The sequence below is a fragment of the Lagopus muta genome, chromosome Z (genome assembly GCF_023343835.1).
Source record: "Lagopus muta isolate bLagMut1 chromosome Z, bLagMut1 primary, whole genome shotgun sequence".
In the NCBI taxonomy this organism is placed as follows: Eukaryota; Metazoa; Chordata; class Aves; order Galliformes; family Phasianidae; genus Lagopus; species Lagopus muta.
Window position 1 is genome coordinate 35,764,322 of NC_064472.1, and position 20,380 is coordinate 35,784,701.

Genomic DNA, 20,380 nt, shown 5'->3' on the forward strand with positions numbered 1-20,380 from the left:
AAAAAAAAGCCTAAACCGCACTGATTGCACTGCACATTTTTTCTGATGAGTTTTGGTAAAGAACCTGGGAATCAATCTTCAGGTAAAAAGAAGTTAGTGTATTCTGAAGAAAAAAATAAACACTAAAACCTCATAGTATTGTGATCTGCAGGATGGTACATGAATGCATCTCTCCTCCTCTTCCCCCTACATAAGAAAATACTGTTACTTTCTCTGATGCCTTCTGTTGCCATGGCATCCTTTCTACCGTAGGTCTCTTCACCCTTATGCTATTTCCCCAATTGGCATTCAACCTGTGGGCATCTTCCTCGCAGCTCCACAGCTCATAAATCTGTATTTCTGTCTGAGACGACACATTTCAGTTATTGAATGAGGTGTATTGTTCTACACCTCAGATTCAGGTTTCAGTTAGACTCACAATACTGCTTCTGAACACATGAAGACTGAGGTTGTACTTGTATAGTAAGCAGCTCATTCAAAATCTCTGTTTGCATACATATGTCCAGCATCTAGCATGAGGGTCCTGAGCCCAAGATAAAAAAAAAAAGAAACGTTCGAGCACTCTAGCAACTACCACCCTTTTTTTCTACTTGAATGCTCAATTTGTTCTCTCAAGTTCAATGTACTTCTTCCCAAGATGTTTGTTTTCCTGGCATGCAATCTGTGCTACGCTTGCATCCCTGTCAAGATGTCTGTCCATCCACCTCTGTCGGTATATCCCACCGAGCTGGCTAAAGGCAAAGACACAACCAAAGAAGACTCCTTCCCAAGAAGAAACCTCTAGTTCCCAAACAAGCATGCTGTCTACCTCCCTCAAGTCCTTTGCTCAGGTAGCGGCCAACGGGAAGGCAGTTCCCGGCCGCTACTTCGCAGCTCTTCGACTGGAGCGCACCGTGCGCTCGTGGGAGCTGCACTCTGTCCTGCTCTTACTCAGAAAAAAAAAAAAAAAAAAGAAAAGAAAGAAAGAAAAAAAAAAAGAAAGGGAAAAGGCAACAGAGGAGACTTTCACCTGTTACAACTACAAAGTCAGACTGACCGCGTGCAAAGTGTGATTTTCCTCCGAAAACGCAACAGGTTTGTCGATACTGCCCTCGTCCCACCACCTGTTTCACGAGGCTCCCCGTTCCCTATCTCGATCCCCGTCCCGGGCTCCATCCAAGTCGAGGGCACTCACCGGCGGCGCGGGCGCGGAGGTTCCGCTGCGCTTGGCGGAGCCACGCCGGGAGCTCAGCCGCCGCCAGGACTCCGCCAGCCGCCCGCGGCCGCTGCCGCCCGTCGTCCCCTCGGCAGCGCAGCCCCGCTCCGCCTCCCCGGGGCTCCGCCGCTTCTGCCCCATGTCCCGCACAGCCGCCAGGCCCCGCCGGCCGGCCGCCCCGCAGCGCGCCTCCCTTAGTTTTAACGATGCTGCTGAGACGCTGCGGGGGGGCGGCGGGGCGGGCCTGGGCGGAGCGGAGCTGCCCGCTACCCGCGGCCGCGGGACTGCCTCGAGGGAGCCCCCGGAGCTGCTCTTTGAGAGGAGAGGGTGGGGACGTCCGACCGTGTGGGGGCAATGCCCGTGCTGGAGAGCGCGGTGTGCTGGTGGGAGCTCTGCGTAGTCCGCGGAGAAATCGAAGTTGTAGTTGTCGGCCGTGAGAGGCGCGGGTGCGAGCGGGGAAGAAGAGGTCAGGTGCTGTGCACTGATCAAGCGTGACTTGTTACAAGAGCTGCTTCACTTCTTTCTCTGGATCTTGCCAAAATCTTAACCAGGAGGTTTCTTTTCATTAATTTACATTAACAGTTCTACTGAACTAAATTGCTAGTTTCCCCATGATCTTTCTTAAAATCCAGTAGCCTTACCACGCTAAATTCGATGTTTTCCTCCCCAGTTTACTGGAAGGAGGATGCAAACTCCAAATCAGCAGCAAAAGGCTGCACGGTACATGTTGGCAGGGCATACTTTGTGGGGGGCTGTTTTCCTTTCTTAAATATAACAGAGAGCACCTCTGGAATTAATGCTTTGTCTGCCACAATTGCAGGGGTCTCCTGCAGCTCCTGTTCTGGGTTTCTGGGCTCACTATGACCCAGAGGGCATTTCAGGAATGTCTACATCGGGTCCATCTGCTTTACCTGCTGAGTGCAGTGCATGGATATTTTGCTGGAGGCAAACAATGCCTCTCTTTGCCCTCTGAGCTCTCTGCTAATTTTTCTCTGTGAGATGACAGAATCCTCAGGTCCCCACGGCTGAATTGACAAGATGGCTAGTCAGCATGTTGGGAGTATAAGCTCAGACAGTGGCATTACAAGGTAAATATTTCTTCTTGTGCAACATGGCCATGCTAACAACAACAAAAAACTAAAAGCACCACCAAAACAGGTTAAATGACTAGATGGATACTGTGTTATATAAGGATCATTAAAATAGTGTGTTTAGTCGGCACTAACTTAGACTTGCACTTATGATTTAACCCCTCTTATAAGGATTTTTTAGAAGACTGTTTTACTGAAAAATTTAGGTGTGTGCGGCTATCTTGAGAAGCTGAACTTTCTATTATTTCTATTTTCTAAGGATGATATGACAGTATAATGTTCTAGTTACCGCCACAGTATTTTAAATGGTTTATGGAAGAATGTGATTTCTTCACAGTGTGCTTAATGTCTTGATATTAATCAAGAAACATGGGTCAGAGTGTCCAAACAACATGTTGAATTCTCAGTTAACTCTAGTTTGAAAGCAAATGACTAAGAATTTTGTTATGGCATCAGGTAACCAAACACCCTCCACTCCTGTAATCAGACTCCAGTCAGGTTATATATTTCCCATTCTGAAGGGATACACATAATTTGTAGAGTCTTTTCTCTCCAACACCTGTAACTGTAGCATGCCAGCAACGTGTCCCACCATATCCCATTCATCCCAAAATAGCCCAGTAGTATCCCAGGATTTGGGGCTCCATCTCCTTTGCTTGTGCAGATTGGGGCTGGAGCACCACAGCTGTGGAACCAGGGTGGATCCTTACCAGAAAAGCACTGCTCATGGAGCAGTCAGAGATGTGCTGCACTGTGCTGCATGTCTAGTGTGGCCTTCACCACTGTGCTGGGCTGTGCAGAAGCTCTTGGACCAGGACAACCACAGCTGCTCCTTGGAGCAGAGCAGCCCCCAGGCATTGCCCACAGGATGCCAGCATTTACAGCACCTGCATGGTCTAAACTGTATCTGGCAGTTCTGCAAGAATCTCTCTTGACAGCGTTGTTTCTGCTTGGATGCAGAACTGATGAACAGTGATTTCCTCATAAGAAAATTGTACAGCAATTCAACTGACCAAAGTGAGAGAATATCTTCTATGACAAACTGCATGTGAGTCAGAGACCACAGAGTATTGACTCTACCACCTGGAATTCCCAACAGCTGGTGGGATGCATGATGTTCTATTCTCTCCTTAGCATCTTAGCTCTAGCTGAAAACACTCTATCTGCACCCTTGAATAGAAGCCCTACTGTCTTGTGAACTATTATGAGTGTAGTTTGCAAAGTAATCCCTGATTTTAATCCCATCCACCACCTGTTGTTCCCCTGCAGATTTCTGCCTCAAGGGAAGAGGGTCAAGAAGTGATAATCCTTGAGGTCCTTTCCAACCCAAGCCATTGGATGATTCTGTGATTCTGTGAAGAGCCCCTTACTGGTGATAGCTGAGGCCCTGTGGGGATGTCCCATTGCATTCAAAGGAGATGAAGTAAATATATAACAAATCACTTTGTGTAGAAGGACTTGGGGGATACTACTGGATGAGCTTGGAGCCCAGAAAGCCATCTGTATCCTGGGCTGCATCAGATGAAGTGTAGCTCAAGGTTATTCTGCCTCTCTAGTCTGCACTCATGAAATCACACATGAAATAATGTGTTTGGCTTTAGTGCCTGCAGCATCAGAGGGCTGGAGTATAGCCCCTGTGAAGAAAGGCTGAGAAAGTTGAAGTTGTGCAGCCTACAGAAGAGAAGGCTCCAGAGAAACCTTAATAACAACTTTCCATTATTTAAATGATGCCTCTATAAAGGATGGAGAGAGATCATTTATTGGGGAATGTAGTAACAGGAAGAGAGCGACCTTTCATAACTTAAAGGAGGAGTGTATGAAAGTAGGAGACAGACTCTTCAGCAGGATCTGTGTAATGATAGTACAAAGGGAAATGTTTTCAAACTAAAAAAAGAGAGATATAGATTGGACTAAGAAGATTTTACAATAAAGGTGGTGAGGCACCAGAACAGAGAGGTGGTGAATGTCCCTGAAGACATTAAAGATGAGACTGGAAGGGGCTTTGAGCACCCTGATCTAGCTGTAGATGTCCTTGCTCATCACAAGGGAGTTGGAATAGAACTTCCAACCCAAATGATTCTATTGTTTTATTGTTGCATGGTTCTACGGATTGGGTGAACTGTTCTCATGATGACTCTTATCTTCATTTATTCTCCACTGAGGCACATCCACACTTAGTCAACATTGCTGAGTAAGTCAATTAGCTTTATCATTTTTATTAACATTTACAGATTAAACCTTCTGATGTCTCCTCTATCTATCTGCTGGTTGTAATTGTTAATTTCTCCAAGCAGTATATTACTTTAATTATTGCATCTAATGATTTTCAAATCTCACAAAAATATGTAGATTGTTTAAAATAAATAAATAAATAGATAAATAAATACCAGAACATATCCTTTAGGGAGTCTTGTTTTAGGTGGACATAATCTATAAATAAATTCATAGTCAGAGTACAAAAATATTTGTTAATGCCTCATCAATAGACTGATTTCTCTTTTTGCAGCTAGAAGATAAAGTTTGCTGCCTTCACCTGTGTTGTTACACAGACAGTACTATACTGCTTATGCAGTTCAAATATCATGTAAATATGAAAGACAAGCAAACAAATGCTCTTATTTAAAGTAGAAGTGCTGAATTCTAGCTTGGCAGAGTCCAATACCACTGAGATGTCTGTGACAAGTTTGAACTACATGGAGGTCTGTCTAATGATTGGTGACTCTGCACATAGCAGGGGGTTGAAACTAGATGGTCATTATGGTCCTTTCCAACCCAGGCCATCCTACAGTTCTATGATTCTATGACTGGAAGTAGTCACTAAGGGCCTGTGAAAGGCTTTCATTTCACCTTGCATTGGTAAGACAGAAGTTATAGAGTAATTTCAGTTGGAAGGAGCACTGGTAGTCACGTGATTCAACTCTCTGCTTAAAGCAGGTCCCTTTAGATCAGGATGCTCAGGTCTTTGTTCAGACAGATCCTGGAGGCAAATTAAAAAAAAAAAAAAAAAAAAAAAAAGGACAGCATTTTCCAGTGCCTAATATGTTCTTGGTGAAAAAGCTTTTCTCTACATCTAATTGGAATTTCTCACTTGTGTCTGTTGTCACTTCTCATTTCACCAAACATCTTCATGAATAGTCTGATTTCATCTCTGCACCTTCCCATTAAGGTTAAGTACCTTCCCATTAAGGCACCAAGTAAGTCTCCTATAGCCTCTGTTCTCAAGGCTAAATAAGTCTATTCTCCCAGCCTCTTCTTATAAGTTATGTGAGTGAAACCTTTTACTTATTAGAAGTAAAGTCACATTCGCAGGCCCTGGTTCTCATGGGTAATAACCTCCTTAACATCTGCTGGAAGAACAACACAATGGAGTATAATCAATACAGAAGGTTCCTGGAGAATGTTGAGGACAACTTCCAGTCCCTTCTGATAAAAGAGTCATTGAAGAGATAAGCTCTGCTGGACGTCATATTTACAGAAGGTGAAAGCATCACAGGGCATATTAAGGTCAACAGCAGCCTTTGAGATAGGAAAGCTCAGAATTATGAAAGAAAGGAGCAATATGAAAAGTAAAATCACAGCCCTGGACTTTAGAAGAGCAGACTGCAACATTTTCCGGAATTTGCTGGAAAGGGACCCATGACATGAGGTTCTGCAGAGGAAGTCCCAACCAAGCTGATTGCTATCCAAGGATAACCTCCTCTGAACTCAAAAGCGGAAGGTAAGGCAAAAATGCCAGGAAGCGTGCACAAATGAACAACGAGTGACTGGAAAACTAAAACGTAAAAGGAAGTAAGCAGAAGGTGGAAGCAGAAGCAAGTAAACTAGGGGAAATACAGAGAAGTTAGGAACGTCATTGCCCTGAGCATGGGATCTAGCCAGGATTGTCATGGTTGAAGACTTGAGAATGAAGGCCCTGTGGTTATTTCATACCTGTGTTGTACTTGTGATAACCATCTTACAAACTGTTAATGTTGAATAAAATTATAAGCCATAAGCAATCATGTAAATACATACCACTCCTTGCTATGTTTCTGGAAACAGTTTTTGATCTCCGCTTTCTGGCACCGAAGAATGAGTTTGTATTTTGTATATGCTTTAGGCAGAGGCAGTCTGTTGCCACAGCAGTGTGTTGTTGCCAGAGAACTGGTAGGTTTCCTGTCAGTTCTTTGCAGGTCTATCATTGCAAGCCATAGAATCATAGAATGACCAAGGTCACTACAAGATCATCTAATTCAATCATCTAGTGACCTGTCTTTCCATGCCTGTCTTGTCTTACGAGGATCCTTTCCACCTTCAGCAGCAGACCTGTATTTCCCATTTTCCTTTTGACACATACTTTGGAAATCTTTCTTGCTAACCTCTCACCAGATTCAGTTCAAGTTGGCTCTGGATTTCTCAATTATGTGTTTCGTCAGTTTCTGCGTTACTTCCTGGATTACTTGTCCTTGGATCCTCCTTCCATATACTTCCTGTTTATCACTGGATTTTGCCAGAAGCTTCTTGTTCATCAGTACACATACCTGACTTCCTGCTCCCTGGAACTTGCCACTCTTGAGCTTGGAAGGTGGTGAATACCAACAAGCAAGTCTATAATTTCTACAATATTATGAGACATAGGCAACTGAGTGTTGGGACTTGAATGCAGTCCTGCTTTTGTCTCAGGGTCATACAAGATCATGGTGTAACTTCTGCTGCATGTTCATGAGCCTGGTGGAGGGCAGGGAACTACGACATGTGTGGGAGTTTCTCAGCTGATCACGCCTGCACTGAGGCCATTTTGCCTAACTCTTGGAAACCACTGAGAAGCAAGAGGTTCTAAAGAAAAAACTCTATCCTCTGTCTTCTCTAATAGAAAACTGGAAGCAAGAAGCCACAGTGAAGAAGGGCAAGAGTCTGTAAATGTAGCTAGTCTACATGCACACTATGGTACCACTGCTGAAGTAGCATCTTAGCTCTACAATAAGGGAAGTAGAATCTGGAAAAAGTTTAATACTGGGAGAGAGCAAAAGCAGGGCTCTTCTGGTGGGTGACAAATGTCTAATCTGGGCTGACATTAATGGAAAAAATATCTGATATGAGCTTGGTTCATTCATTTATGATCAGTATCCTTATACTTGTAAAACACTTGCAACTAATACTTCTGCATACATGCATGAATTATGGAAGCAACTGTGAAAATACAGCTTTGAAGATATGAGAGGACTTTAGTTCTTCACTAAAGTAATATTCCAAAATGTGGCAATTTATGTCTTACTAACATTTAAAATCAAATATTTGACGATACAAAGTCATTGGCAATAATTTGGATATACTGTTATGCTTACTACAGTATGTAAAAAGTATTTTTCCGCTACTTCAGTAGGTTCACTAGTGCTACATACCAAATAAAATCTTGGAAGTTTCTTCTAGTCATTATCAGACATAACAGGCCCATTACTTAGCATCTTTTATATAAGATGTGTTTTATACTGCAACCAAGCAAGCAAAACTTGAGGAGATCTAAAGTTAGCATAGATGTAAACTACTGCAAACAAATGCAAGAGTGGAAAACTTAGGTCCACACTAAAAATATTTCAGGGTACTTTGTGGTAGAAGATTATAAAATTCCAACCTTATACTCCCTTATACTAGCAGAGAAGAAAATTGTTTTTATCTATTAAGTACTCTATTACATGCTCAGACGAAGTAGAAATTTCATTACTAGCAGTTCTAATAATTCCAATGGCACTCTCCTTGAGCAGTGACCAACTCCGGTTTTATCTTACGTAGGGCTGTGTGAACACTAATAGCTTGTCAGTTCATCTGGTCAGTGTAAGCCCTCTGATTTGTTACTGCCTCTTTGTCTCCCTACCTAACAAAAACACTTTTATTTTTTGTAATACTGATAGGAATTTCACTCTGAGACTTTTGGTTTTTTATTACTCCCACTTGAATAGAACTGGTGAACAGACTCAAATTAAGTGCTGAAACCAGAGGATAGAGTGCCTGTTTTCTTTGGACACTTCACTGAAAATGAAGGAAGGACACCAGTTCAAGTGTCTAGTTCAACTTTATAGTCATTTCCTCAGTTGTTCTTTCCCTGTAAAAACTAACTATAAACAAAATTAAAATCAGAAATATTTAAAGTTATAGTCAGAGGCATGTGGATAATGATTTAGCTGAAATAGCTTGGTTAAAATAAAAATGTTCTAGAGATCAGTAATTAAAACTTGTGGTGACATTCATAATGTTTCTAGGAAAACGTTCTTGTTCTTGTCTTCTTTCTCCTGTTGTAGAAATACAGAGGTTAAGAATGTATGGCAGATTATGGCAGGGAGTATGGCAGAGTCTATAGGAGTGAGGCAGAGCCCACAGTGAAGGCATGCTTAACCCACTGGAACACAGTCTGCATGACCTGATGGGATGCACCTTTGGGCCTTGAGCTGGCTAATGTCAGTGTGAGGCTGCTCTCAGTCACCTTTGACTGCAATCAGGAAAGGTTTTTCACGATGAGAAAAGAAAAAAAGTAAACACCACATCCATTCAAGTGGGGTGGTGAAGACCTGGGGTATTATGGACTAGTCAATCTAACTGCCTGAGGAAATTGTGGTTTAAATACTCCTGAAAGATGCTCCCAAGAAGACGTTTAGGAATAACTAGCACAATTTTACCATAGAAAAATCATGCTTCACTCATCTGATTTCCTTTTGTAATGAGGTGACCAAGTCTGGGGACAAAGGGGAGTGGAAGTGCAGCTTGCCTATAGCAAAGCTTTTTATATGGTGTCCTGTAATACTGTTATGTCCAAACTGGTAAAACACCAGTTTGGATGAGTGCATTAACAGGTTGGATGGGAAACTGCTAAACTATTAGTTTCACAGGGTTATGATCTACAGCACCACTCGTAATGGCAGGTGATTACTAGTAGCATCCTTCAAGGATCAATGCTTTTAATGTCTTTAATTTCTTTAATGATTTAGATTGATTCAGCCCTCAGCAAGTTTACAGATGATACCATGTTGGGATAAAATAGTAGACAGACAAGAGCAGACAGCAGGGCTGCTATTTAGAGTTATGGCCAGGTTAGAGAATCATGGAGTCACAGAATCTTTAGAGTTGAACTTCTAGTCCAATTCTCCTGCAATGAACAGGGACACAACAGCTAGATCAGGTTTCCCAGGGCCTGATCCAGCCTCGCCTTGAAAGTCTTGCCCAGGGACAAGGGCATCAACCGCATCTCTGGGCAACATGTTCCAATCCTTCATCACCCTCATTGTAAACATTTTTTTCCTTGTATGTAACCTAAATCTACACTCTTTGAACTTGAAGCCATTTCCCCTTGTTCTGCTGAAGAGACCCTCCTGAAGAGTCTGTCCCCTTCTTTCCTGTAGCTCCTCTTTAGATCATGAAAGGCCACTATCAGGTCACCTAGCACTTCTCCTGGCTGAACAGCCCCCGGTCTCTCAGCCTGTCCTCATAGGAGAGGTGTTCCATCTCTTGGGTCATTTTTGTGGTTCTCCTGTGGACATGTTTCAGCAGGTCCATGTCTTTCCTGTACTGAGAACTCCACATCTGCACACAGTACTCAAGGCAACGCCTCAGCAGTGCAGAGGAGAGAGGCAGGATCACTTCCCTCGACCAGATGGCTACACTTCTTTTTATTCAGTTCAGGGTATGGTTGGCTTTCTGGGCTGCAAGGGCACATCGCTGGCTCATGTCCAGCTTCCAATCCAGCACTACCCCCAGGTCTTTTTCAGCAGGTCTGTGCTCAATTGTTTTATCCACCAGCTTGTATTTGTAATGGGAGTTGCCTCAGCCTAGGTGCAAGATCTTGCATTTGGATTTCTTGAACCTCCTGATGTTCACCTGCACCCACTGCTGGAAACTGTCTAAGAAATAAGTTGGTAGGAGGACTTTTTTTTTTATTTTATATTTCAGATATTTTATAAGATCTTACATCACAAGTACATCGTAAGTATGAATAATCCACAAAGCCTTCTTAAGCCTTTGATTATGCTTTCACAACTACCTCAAGCTCCACAAAATTATACAACTATGTCATAAACTCTGCCAACTTCATGAAAAGACATAAACAAAGATCACATGTTTTCCTAGAGTAACTTTTCATGGAACTAATTACTTCAAGGATATTACACAATTGTGTGAGGGCAGAAAGGTTGTCTGTGAATTCTCCATTTTAAAGTTTGGGACATAATATGAAAACACAGGTTTACAAAGGCAAAAGTTCTTTGCCAAATCTTTTTTCTTTTTCTTCTCAGAAAAACAAAACACCACCAAAATAAACACGAGCAATTCTTCACAAAATATTATTCTTCTGAAAATCTAAAAAAGAAAAAATAATACCCATATACTCGTGCATTTAATGATGTAGAATATTCAGTTTTTAAAATGGGATCATGGCTATGATTAAGTAATGACTATTATTAAATTATTCAAGAATTTGCTTCTGAGTGGGTCTTAATGTCACACAAGACCGGCATCACAGAAGATTATTTTCATTCCCCAGTTTATGATGTTTTAATTAAGAAAGTGAAATACTGTCAGAGTCAGAAGCCTTTTCCAGAATCTCTGTACTATGGCTGCTGATTAACATATGTACTACCTAACTAGCACAGGTTCATTCCTGTTTATGCTTCCACATACGGACAGATAAATCAGAGCCCACACCTATGTTTTTTAATACATCCTTACAAAGTACTTGTTTACTTCAATGATAGCATCTTCTGAGAAAAGTAAGATTCCAAGAAGAAGCAATTTTCATTTTGGAAGAAAAAATCATAACTGTGCAATGAGTGAAAGCAATGGCTTTCACTAGGTCAGGACAAAAAGAGCCTGGAAGCTCACTTCTTAGAATTCTGACAAGGCCATCAAAATGTCTGAAGTAATAGATTTTGGGTAATCAAATGTTTCTGTTGAAAATCTTGATGGTAGCTGCAGCATGAAGATACTGTGCCTTCTGGTTATTGATAGAACCTTTTACATTAAATTACACACAGCATTTATATTTCTGCTCTGGTTAGTGGCAAAAAAAACTCCTCTGAGTTAGTAGGAATAGGCTTGTGGTTTCAAAACAGATTTAAAAATTTATTTAACAATGTTGGCTTATTCAGTGTGTTTTTGGTGTTTGTTTTTTTTTATCTGAAGGATGAAAGATGCAGAGATAGACCGTTGTTATCCTTATCATTAGAGAACTAACTTTATACCCTTTAAATCTGTTGAGTCATTGCCATAGAACCAAAGCATTTGACAGTAGAAAAAAGAGGAAAGCACTGTTGGCAATTTCTGTCCGAAGAACAGAGTTAAGGAGACCTCATGTGTGTCATATCAACTTCACAACAGAACCAGGCATTCGTAACCTGTCTCATGCCCTAGACCCCACCTGCTTATTCTTCCCCACAGATTATTTACGTAATGGGACACTACAAATAGACAGGTGGTGGTGCCACTTGTTTTCTTCAGGTTTTGTTTGTTTGTTTGTTTGTTTTTTTGGTGGGGTTTTTGGTTTTTTTTTTGGTTTGTTTTTTTTTTTTTTTTGGCTCCCTGTTGAAAGGGGAAAGAGCAACATAGAAAAATATGGGCAATTAATAACATCTCTTTTTAAAATATGCCTGACACCTCATTAAATTATGACAGGACAAACAAGGGCATAATTTTTACAGCTTCTTATGAAACCTTAGTAGTATTTATTCAAGCTGAACTCCCACTACAGAGGAAAATTGTTTCAAGCACAGACTGCAAAATCAAACTTTGAGCTTTTAAGTCTTAATTAAACTCAGTTTTTCTTTCTCCTCTCTGTTCACGTCAAAGGTCACAGTCTCCACTAAAGCACTGTCAGAAGCATTTGTAATACCTTAGTGAGCAGACATATGAACAAATATTGCACAATATTTTAGCTATGGCCGTAGTTAATCTTATGCAAAAATGGGCAGCAAATTCATATTAAAATAAAGAATTCATCAACTTGGAATTTAACCTATTTTTAACAGAATTGTTAAACTAAATGTTCTTTTCAAAACGCATTTAACAGTAGTATAGCTTAAAGAGAACATTTAATGACTCAACATATTTGTGCTTAATAAAACATGTCTGTAACACAAGAAGCCAAAAGATACTAAATGTTTTGTAATGTTTCCCATAGGGAAGACATATATATTCATTCTACTACCAGAAGCAGGGTTTATAAATGGGAGTACATCTCTTGCTGTTCAAAATATAGAAAGGCTTGAAAGTAGGTTTCAGTTCTTCTTGGGACACAAACATTCAGAAACACTGTGGCATTGTCACAATATCTATGCTTTTGTTCAAAAATGAACTGTCAATTAACAGAAAAAATCTAAGAAGTCAGTACAGCAACTGGTGAAGCAAAGACATGAATTAAAAAGTTCTACAAAAGCAGTCATGAATACATGGTTACAAATACAAATTAAGTAGCCCTGTTTGCTCCACATGCTCGGCCAAATTGTGTACAGCTGCCAATGACTTTTCTTCACCCGCTTAAAACTCAAAGAAAGAGAAGAAAATATTTTCAAAAATCACTTTCTTTGAGAATTACATTATATCTTTACATAGCTGTTTTAATAAATCACACTTTCATAATCCAATGGGAATAACAGTCCTTGCATTAAACAATTTTATGCTAATGCAAGTTGCCAATCTGTAGTAAGGCAAAATGATGTTGTTGTTAGTTTCAGGTCTATCACACAGGTATAAAAGCTTAGATCACTATTTAGAAATTGAGTATTTTTCTCCACCAAACCAATTAATGACTCCTTATTTTTTCTAAAAACACAGGTATGCTTGTTTACCGTTTGCCAATAAAAGATGGAAAAATTAGCTTCTGGATTTGTCAGGAGTAGGTTTCATTTTAGTGCTACACATGATTCCTCTCGAATACAGCAGTACAGAAAAGGACAGACTTAAAGCCAAGCAGGAAGAGCAGTGACTCCAGAACTACTTCAAGAGGCTACCATACAACTTCCCCTACAGAAGAGAAGCCCTGAGGATTAATAAAGAGCTTGTCCAGACAGCACTGTCTATTAAATGTAAGAGGAATTTTGTACTCTTTGAATCTCACTTTTATTTCTGAAACCTGGCAGATGGGAGTTCAATAATTTATGTATTATTCCCATATGTAAAGGCGCTGACTGTTATTAAACTGAACATCGTAACATTTTGTTTCATATGAAATTAAGATCGTAAGCCTCCAAAGCACTTGGACCAATATTTAGCTTCAAAGTCAGTGGAACTAACAGTGAATTGTACAGAAGCCATGTCTGCTTCATGAAGTATTGCTGAATACAAAAGCACTGCTACACAAAATGCGAAGTGCCATCTATCAAAGGTTTGACTTTCACATCATCAAGCATTTTGGACAGGAAAGCTGGCATTACACAGCATTCTGTAAAAGTGGTATTAAATATAGTAGCAGAGTGCAGAGATTACTTGCTGGGCATGAATTGAATTTATCTCTAGAACTATCTACATATTTAAACAGATATACATTTGAACCTTGACAAACTGTTTCAAAATAAAATCTCAAACATTACTGTAGTATGTCAATTCCTCTGCTTATAGCACTTTGAAGGTATTTAACTGAGGAGTAGAAAAAAACAACTGTTTTATGCACACATAAAGTAGGGAAAAGACTTATGAGGTATTTTCCAACTAATTAATTCCACTGTATTATAGGTATTAAACTATCAACTGTCACACAGCAGTTAATAATTATTAGTCTTTCAACACAGTTACAAGTAATACTTTTTTGTCAACCTTAGGTATGTAGACGGTATTTTCTCAGAGCTGAGATGAATGTCTTGTGCTTTATCATTAGCTTATACAAGACATTTTTTATAAACAATGGTAGACATCCTTTTAACTCCAACTGTACTTTTTAAATTCTAGAAGTAATAGTTACCATGGTACCCTATGTTCTTTTAGCAAATTAATTCTAGAGTTGGTGCTGCTATGTCATGTAATGTGCTTACATGCTTAAAATTGCTGATGGTTTATATCAACAAGGGAACTTTTTTTTATCATTTAACATTCTGCTTTTCTACTGAAATGACAGTTAACTTGATTTTAAAGCAAAGACATTGAAATGCCCAAATATATACATATATATATATATATTTTTTTTTACTTAAGGCATGGTACATGGAACTGACATTTTAGTCCCAGATTATTTTTTTCCCAAACACTTCAACTTTTGATGCTGTATAAGTTTATATTATAAATATTAAAGTTGATACATGAAAGTAGTATCTATGAATAGAAATACTGGCAAGCCCACTTGGACACATGTATCTTGATGCTTGCAAGTTCATTCATGTGTGAGTGATGAAGTGAGTGCACAAGTACCATGAGAGAGAATGTGTGAATGCATGAAACTAACTTGTTTAAAGATTTCTTATTTTTAAGTGAAGTGATGAGACACTGGAACTTGCCCAGACTCGCCCAGAGAAGCTGTGGATGCCCCATCCTTGGAGGTGTTCAAGACCAGACTGGATGGGATATTTGGGCAGCCTGCTCTAGTGGTTGGCAACCTTGACCACAGCAGTGGTGTTGAAACTGAATGGTCTTTAAGATCTCTTTGAGTCGAAATGCTTCCATGATAAAAATGAATTTTCTTTTCCTTCAAAAGATCTTACATTGCATCTTATTATAGTAATTTTCCTGCAACTCATGTGTATAAATCTTTATGATGGATTGACAGTGGTAAAGTAAACCTCAGTGTCCAAAGCATACTAGATCCAGTTGGAAGTTTAAGCTGGAAACAAAAGATAAAGGGCACAGAACATGTGCAGCAATCGTCCACTTCAGAGATTCAAGAAGTCTTTGTACTGAAACTACTGAGGGACATGGTTTAGTGGGAGCTATTGGTAATAGGTGAACGGTTGGACTGGATGATCTTTTAGGTTTTTTCCAACCTTGGTGATTCTATGGTGATTCTACGATTCTACTTAGCCAAAGATTTTCAGTTTTAAATGAATATTCCATACCAGTGTAAGGATATGATTCAACATACCTGAAATTCATCTGAAACAGGAGCTTCTGGTAGAGGGTGGAATAGTGGGAGTATGACCACCCTTCACACAAAAACATCACTTCTGCAGATACAGATCTAAAAATGTAGTGTGACAATTTTCTTCCAGAGACTGTCAGAATAAAAATTATAGCAAATAAATAATTCAGGATACTCTTTATCAAAAATAATTATTCTTTATCAAAAAGAATACGGAACCTCTAACATCTCAGGAGAAGTTATTTTAAATATTCAGATTATATAAACAGGTACTTATCATTTAAAGAGATATCACAACATAGGCTAAGTTCTTTTTAGATATGATCTTCTATTAAATCTACTCTAATGAGAAATGTGGTTTGAGACAAAATTCAGAAAGATGACACTATTTCAACCTAACTTTTTCAGAAAATTGTTTGTGGAGGAAGAAAGGAAGATAAGCTGAAGAAAAAAGCAAATAAAAGCGGCTAAAGGAGTCTGAGCCTCCTCTTCTCAGTCTGGAGAAGGGGTGGCTCAGGGGAGACCCTATTGCTCTCTCCCTGAAGGGAGGTTGTAGAGAGATGGGTGTCAGCCTCTTCTCTCGTGTAATGAGTGATAGGACTAGATGGAATGGCATCAAGCTGCACCAGGGGAGTTTCAGGTTGGACATTAGGAAATACTACTTTTCTGAAAGAGTGGTCAGGCACTGGAATGGGCTGCCCAGGAGGTGGTGGAGTCACCATTTCGACATTGCGTTGAGGGACATGGTTTAGTGAGAACTACTGGTGATTGGTGGATGGTTGGACTGGATGATCTTGTAGGTCTTTTCCAACCTTGGTAATTCTGTGATTCTGTGAAAAAAAAACCAAGAGGGTCTTAGGTGAGATAAAAATTGTATGCCAGAGAAGTTTTGTCATAAAAATGTGATATGTAGGGGGCAAGAAAGAATTTTTTTAAGACTTCAAAGGAGTTTTGCATTCCTCTGAAAGCATATTGTAAGAAAGGAAAGTGAAATGTGTTTTTGTTCTGAATTAAATATATTGGAGATCTCTGAAATTATTTGGAATTATTGACCAGAGGATTGGACGCTTGCTGATGTGACTCTCATCTACAAGAAGGGCTGTAAGGAGGATCCAGGGAACTGTAGGCTTGTCAACCTGACCTCGGTACCAGGGAAAGTTATGGAGCAAATCATCTTGAGATCACACAACACATGTGTGGCATCCAGGGGATCAGGCCCAGCCAGCACAGGTTCATGAAAGGCAGGTTGTGCTTGACCAACCTCATCTTCTTCTACAGCTGCACGACTGCATTAGAAATAGTGTGGCCAGCAGGAGCAGGGAGGTGATCATCCCCCTCTACTCAGCACTGGTGAGGCCGCACCTCGAGTACTGTGTTCAGTTTTGGGCTCCTCACTACAGGAAAGATGTTGAGGTCCTGGAGCGTGTCCAGAGAAGGGCAACAAAACTGGTGAGGGGTCTGGAGCACAGGTCCTATGAGGAGCAGCTGAGGGAGCTGGGATTGTTCAGTCTGGAGAAGAGGAGGCTCAGGGGAGACCTCATTGCACTCTACAACTTCCTCAAGGGAGGTTGTGGTGAAGAGGGATTTGGCCTCTTCTCCCAGGCAATGAGCAGGACATGGGGTAATGGCCGCAAGTTGTACCAGAGGAGGTTTAGGTTAGACATGAGGAAGAACTTTTTCTCTCAGGGAGTGGTCAGGCACTGGAATGGCTGCCCAGGGAGGTGGTGGAGTCGCCGTCCCTGGCAGTGTTCAAGAGGCGCCTGGATGAGGAGCTGTGAGGTACGGTTTAGTGCTTGTGGTAGCAGTGGTGATGGGAGGACAGTTGCACTAGATGATCTTGTCCTTTCCAACCTTGTGATTCTAGGATTCTATAAAAAATGTGATATTTAAGTACATTTAAATAAATATGCATGCTCTACTAAATGAAAAGTGATTAGAGGCATTGCTCATTAATATGCTATTGCTGGCAGCATAGTAGCCCTACACATCCAGGGTATGGCCTGTATACCACTCCAATGTCATTATGAAGTATGTGTCCCCATATAGGGCATAATTCCTATTACATCTTGATAACATGAGTTGTTACTCCATGCCAGTTATCACTGACATTCAAATGCAAATCCCATATCTGAGAATCATGAGGCCAATTTCTTCTTTTACAGAATAGCCCTGCAAATGTAAATCAACATCTACCAACAAAAAATATATATTCACATTATTTTTCTCAGTACTCTTCGTGTTGCTGTAGCTGACTCAGTAACCAGAAGTGTTAAGCTATTTAGAGGGTATATGTAAAATAGATTTTATATTTTTTTAATTAAAATTTGTAACTCTCAGAAGTAATAATTTAAAAATCCAATTCAGCATTCAGGAGTATTACAGCAGTAAATTGAAACACTTTTCATATGCTTCTAGGCTAATGTTAGGAGGTATATTCATGAACACACTATAAAACTTACTTTATAATTTCTCTGTCAATGTAGCATAGTTCATTAACGCTAAATAATACAACCTAGTATTATTTTCTTAATTTAATGGATCCTGCTTAGTTGAAGCAGTTCAAGAGTAAAAATCTAAATTGCTTACAGCAAAACTCTGATCATCTTGACTTCTAGTGAATAGTAGGAATGCCTCTCCAGCACAGAGCCTTCATCTCCTCACCAAGAACTGGTTGACATTAAGGCCATTAAGGCCTACATTAAGTTGGGAGCAAAGAGCCTGACTGATTTCAGCCAGGGCATTTTCTAAGGTGGAAGGCCTCTAATGGACAACTTCTCAGGGTGGTCTTAAATGTTATTCCATATGGGAAATGTTTGCAGTGATCAAGACATTCTAACTTAAGTCATGGTTAATCCTTATTTGGAAGCCTGCAGAACAACTCCAGATTTTTATTTTTTTTTTGTGTTGCTGTTCACTGTTGACTTTTTTTAGACAAAATTCTAAAAGTCAGTATTAAGTATCCCAAGTTTGAATAAGCCTCACTTATTTAAAGCAGGAAATACGTTTCATGTAATGAGTATCCTTCATACCTATCATCCAGGATGATTCCTTATCCTTTGAAGTAATCAAGAGCTTTTATCCACCAACACAAAAAGAAGGGAAAGTACAGCTAATCTGACCTAAAAAGCTTCCTAAGCTACCTCTGGAAATTTTGCTGTGAAACTACCACAGAGCCGAACACCACAACTAGAAATTCACATAAGGAAAAAATCCACTGTGTACACTTAGATACATTCTGGATGAGAGAAAAAGCATTTTACAGAGCTGCACTGAACATGCCCTGCCTTCCTGAATTATCTCCTGTAGGAGACATTTACACCTGTTTCAGTTTTCTGAAGGGTAAAATCAAGTTGATCTCTTTCCAGAGCAGTTGCTTTTAAGGATTATCTTTCCATATTGCAGAACTTGAAAATTTAATGATCTCTGGTGTACCGTTTTTCTCATCTTGGCACATAAAAAGTAAAAATCTTCATACTGCCCATTTGCTAGTGAGTACCTTTTGTTGGAAAAAAAGTTGAAAAAGATGTCTAGGGAAACCAAGCAGCAGCTGTATTGAGTTTACTAAATAGTTCCTTGTCAAATGGAATGAATTTAAGGACATTTTCTAAGTAAGATATTATTAAATTTGCATATTCACTTGTCTCACAACATTAAGATTGATATACTGAATATCAAAATTGACTTAGAATATCAAAAATCTGGAGTATTCAAATAGCTGAGCAACTCCTAGTCTCAATAATCCATTCATGCAAAAAGATGAACTGTAGGAAAAAAAAAAAAAAAAGCAGACAGTTGTTATAACCCCTCCTCCTTAATTCATTAATAAGATCTTTACCATAGCAACGGCGTGCAATTGTGTTTGCTAGACCTCCAGCACACATTATTCTCATGCATACATTCAGACCCAATCTCAAAATTGGTAAAACATTAAAAAGGAAATTGTGCAGCTGATTGCATAACCTTGCATGAAAATTGTATGTGGGTATTAGACTAATTAGGGCAAGAGCCAAAGAATGAATAGAAGGCTCTAGCTGATAGCAGCTCTACGTGATACTTAAATGAGTATCCAGAGGCCATAAGCACTAGACAAGAGCAAAGTGAGAAAGTCTTAGCCCACTGAAAGACAGCGACGAGTAGCCTGTAAGCACACACTTTGACAGCCACAGCAACCTCAGTGCCTTTCTGAGGCTGTGAAAACAGGTATGCCAGTATCAAGCCTTTGACCAGAATGACTGAAAGCTATGAGATAGGGGGCATACGGAAAGATACTTCAGAACTTAGTGTTGCTACGCTGACAGCTAGTTGGGGTTATTCAACAAGGCCACATGAGCACTGTGGGTCTAAGTCAGGCTGTCGATGTCACAGCAGTGATTCTCTTTGCCTTAATGGTTCCCAAAATGTTTGCCAAAAAAACCTGAAACATTGATCAGCCACAGATCTCTGTCACATATTTTTATTCATGCCAGAGGCCTCTACTGCCTTCTCTCCTCACCTCTCCTGAGCAAAGGAGAGGAACTGTGGTGATTCACTGTTCTGATGAGCTGATTAAGTTCTGTACTAAGTAAAAGCAGAAGTAGTGGATCGAAGATAGATGGGAACACATAACACACTCATAAGGCTTCTTCCTTAATATGGGTTCCTGGAACGTAAACAGCAAATTGGGTCATTAACTAAGAAGCAGAACTGTTGGTAGCAAAGAGAATAATGATCCAGGAAATATGCATCACTGGAAAACACAAATCTCTTTCCCTGTCAGCAGCAAATGGACAGCACTCACAATAGAATAATAACAGTGAATTGCCTTAATGATGCATCATCATAACCCGTACAGGTAGAAGAAATCCACGTACATTATGTAACTATGATAGAAAATAGTGATATTGCATGCTTTTTGCAAAAGGTCCTTAGCTATAAAGTACACTACATTTTGCTTTTAAGAATATAAATGGATTCTTGGAAGAAAATCACAAATGGGCACATTTACTAAACATTTTTCTGTGTCAGAACTTGGTATACGTGAGCCTATGTACCTAACAAACTCAGATTATATTTATTTAGAGAGACTGACGTTGA

General features: G+C 40.0%; 1 protein-coding gene across 2 annotated transcripts in view; it reads right to left on the minus strand.

Annotated features, from left to right (window-relative positions):
* Nucleotides 1-20,380, minus strand: part of TRPM3 (transient receptor potential cation channel subfamily M member 3) — a 403,209-nt gene that overhangs the window by 369,735 nt on the left and 13,094 nt on the right. Inside the window, exon 1 of one of the 2 annotated variants that reach the window (XM_048931276.1) lies at nt 1,175-1,336. The exons of the other annotated variant lie outside the window; for it this stretch is intronic. Coding sequence (XP_048787233.1) covers nt 1,175-1,336 — 162 coding nt within the window. Of the gene's footprint in view, nt 1-1,174; nt 1,337-20,380 lie in introns of those variants that run through there. 2 annotated transcript variants of the gene reach the window in all.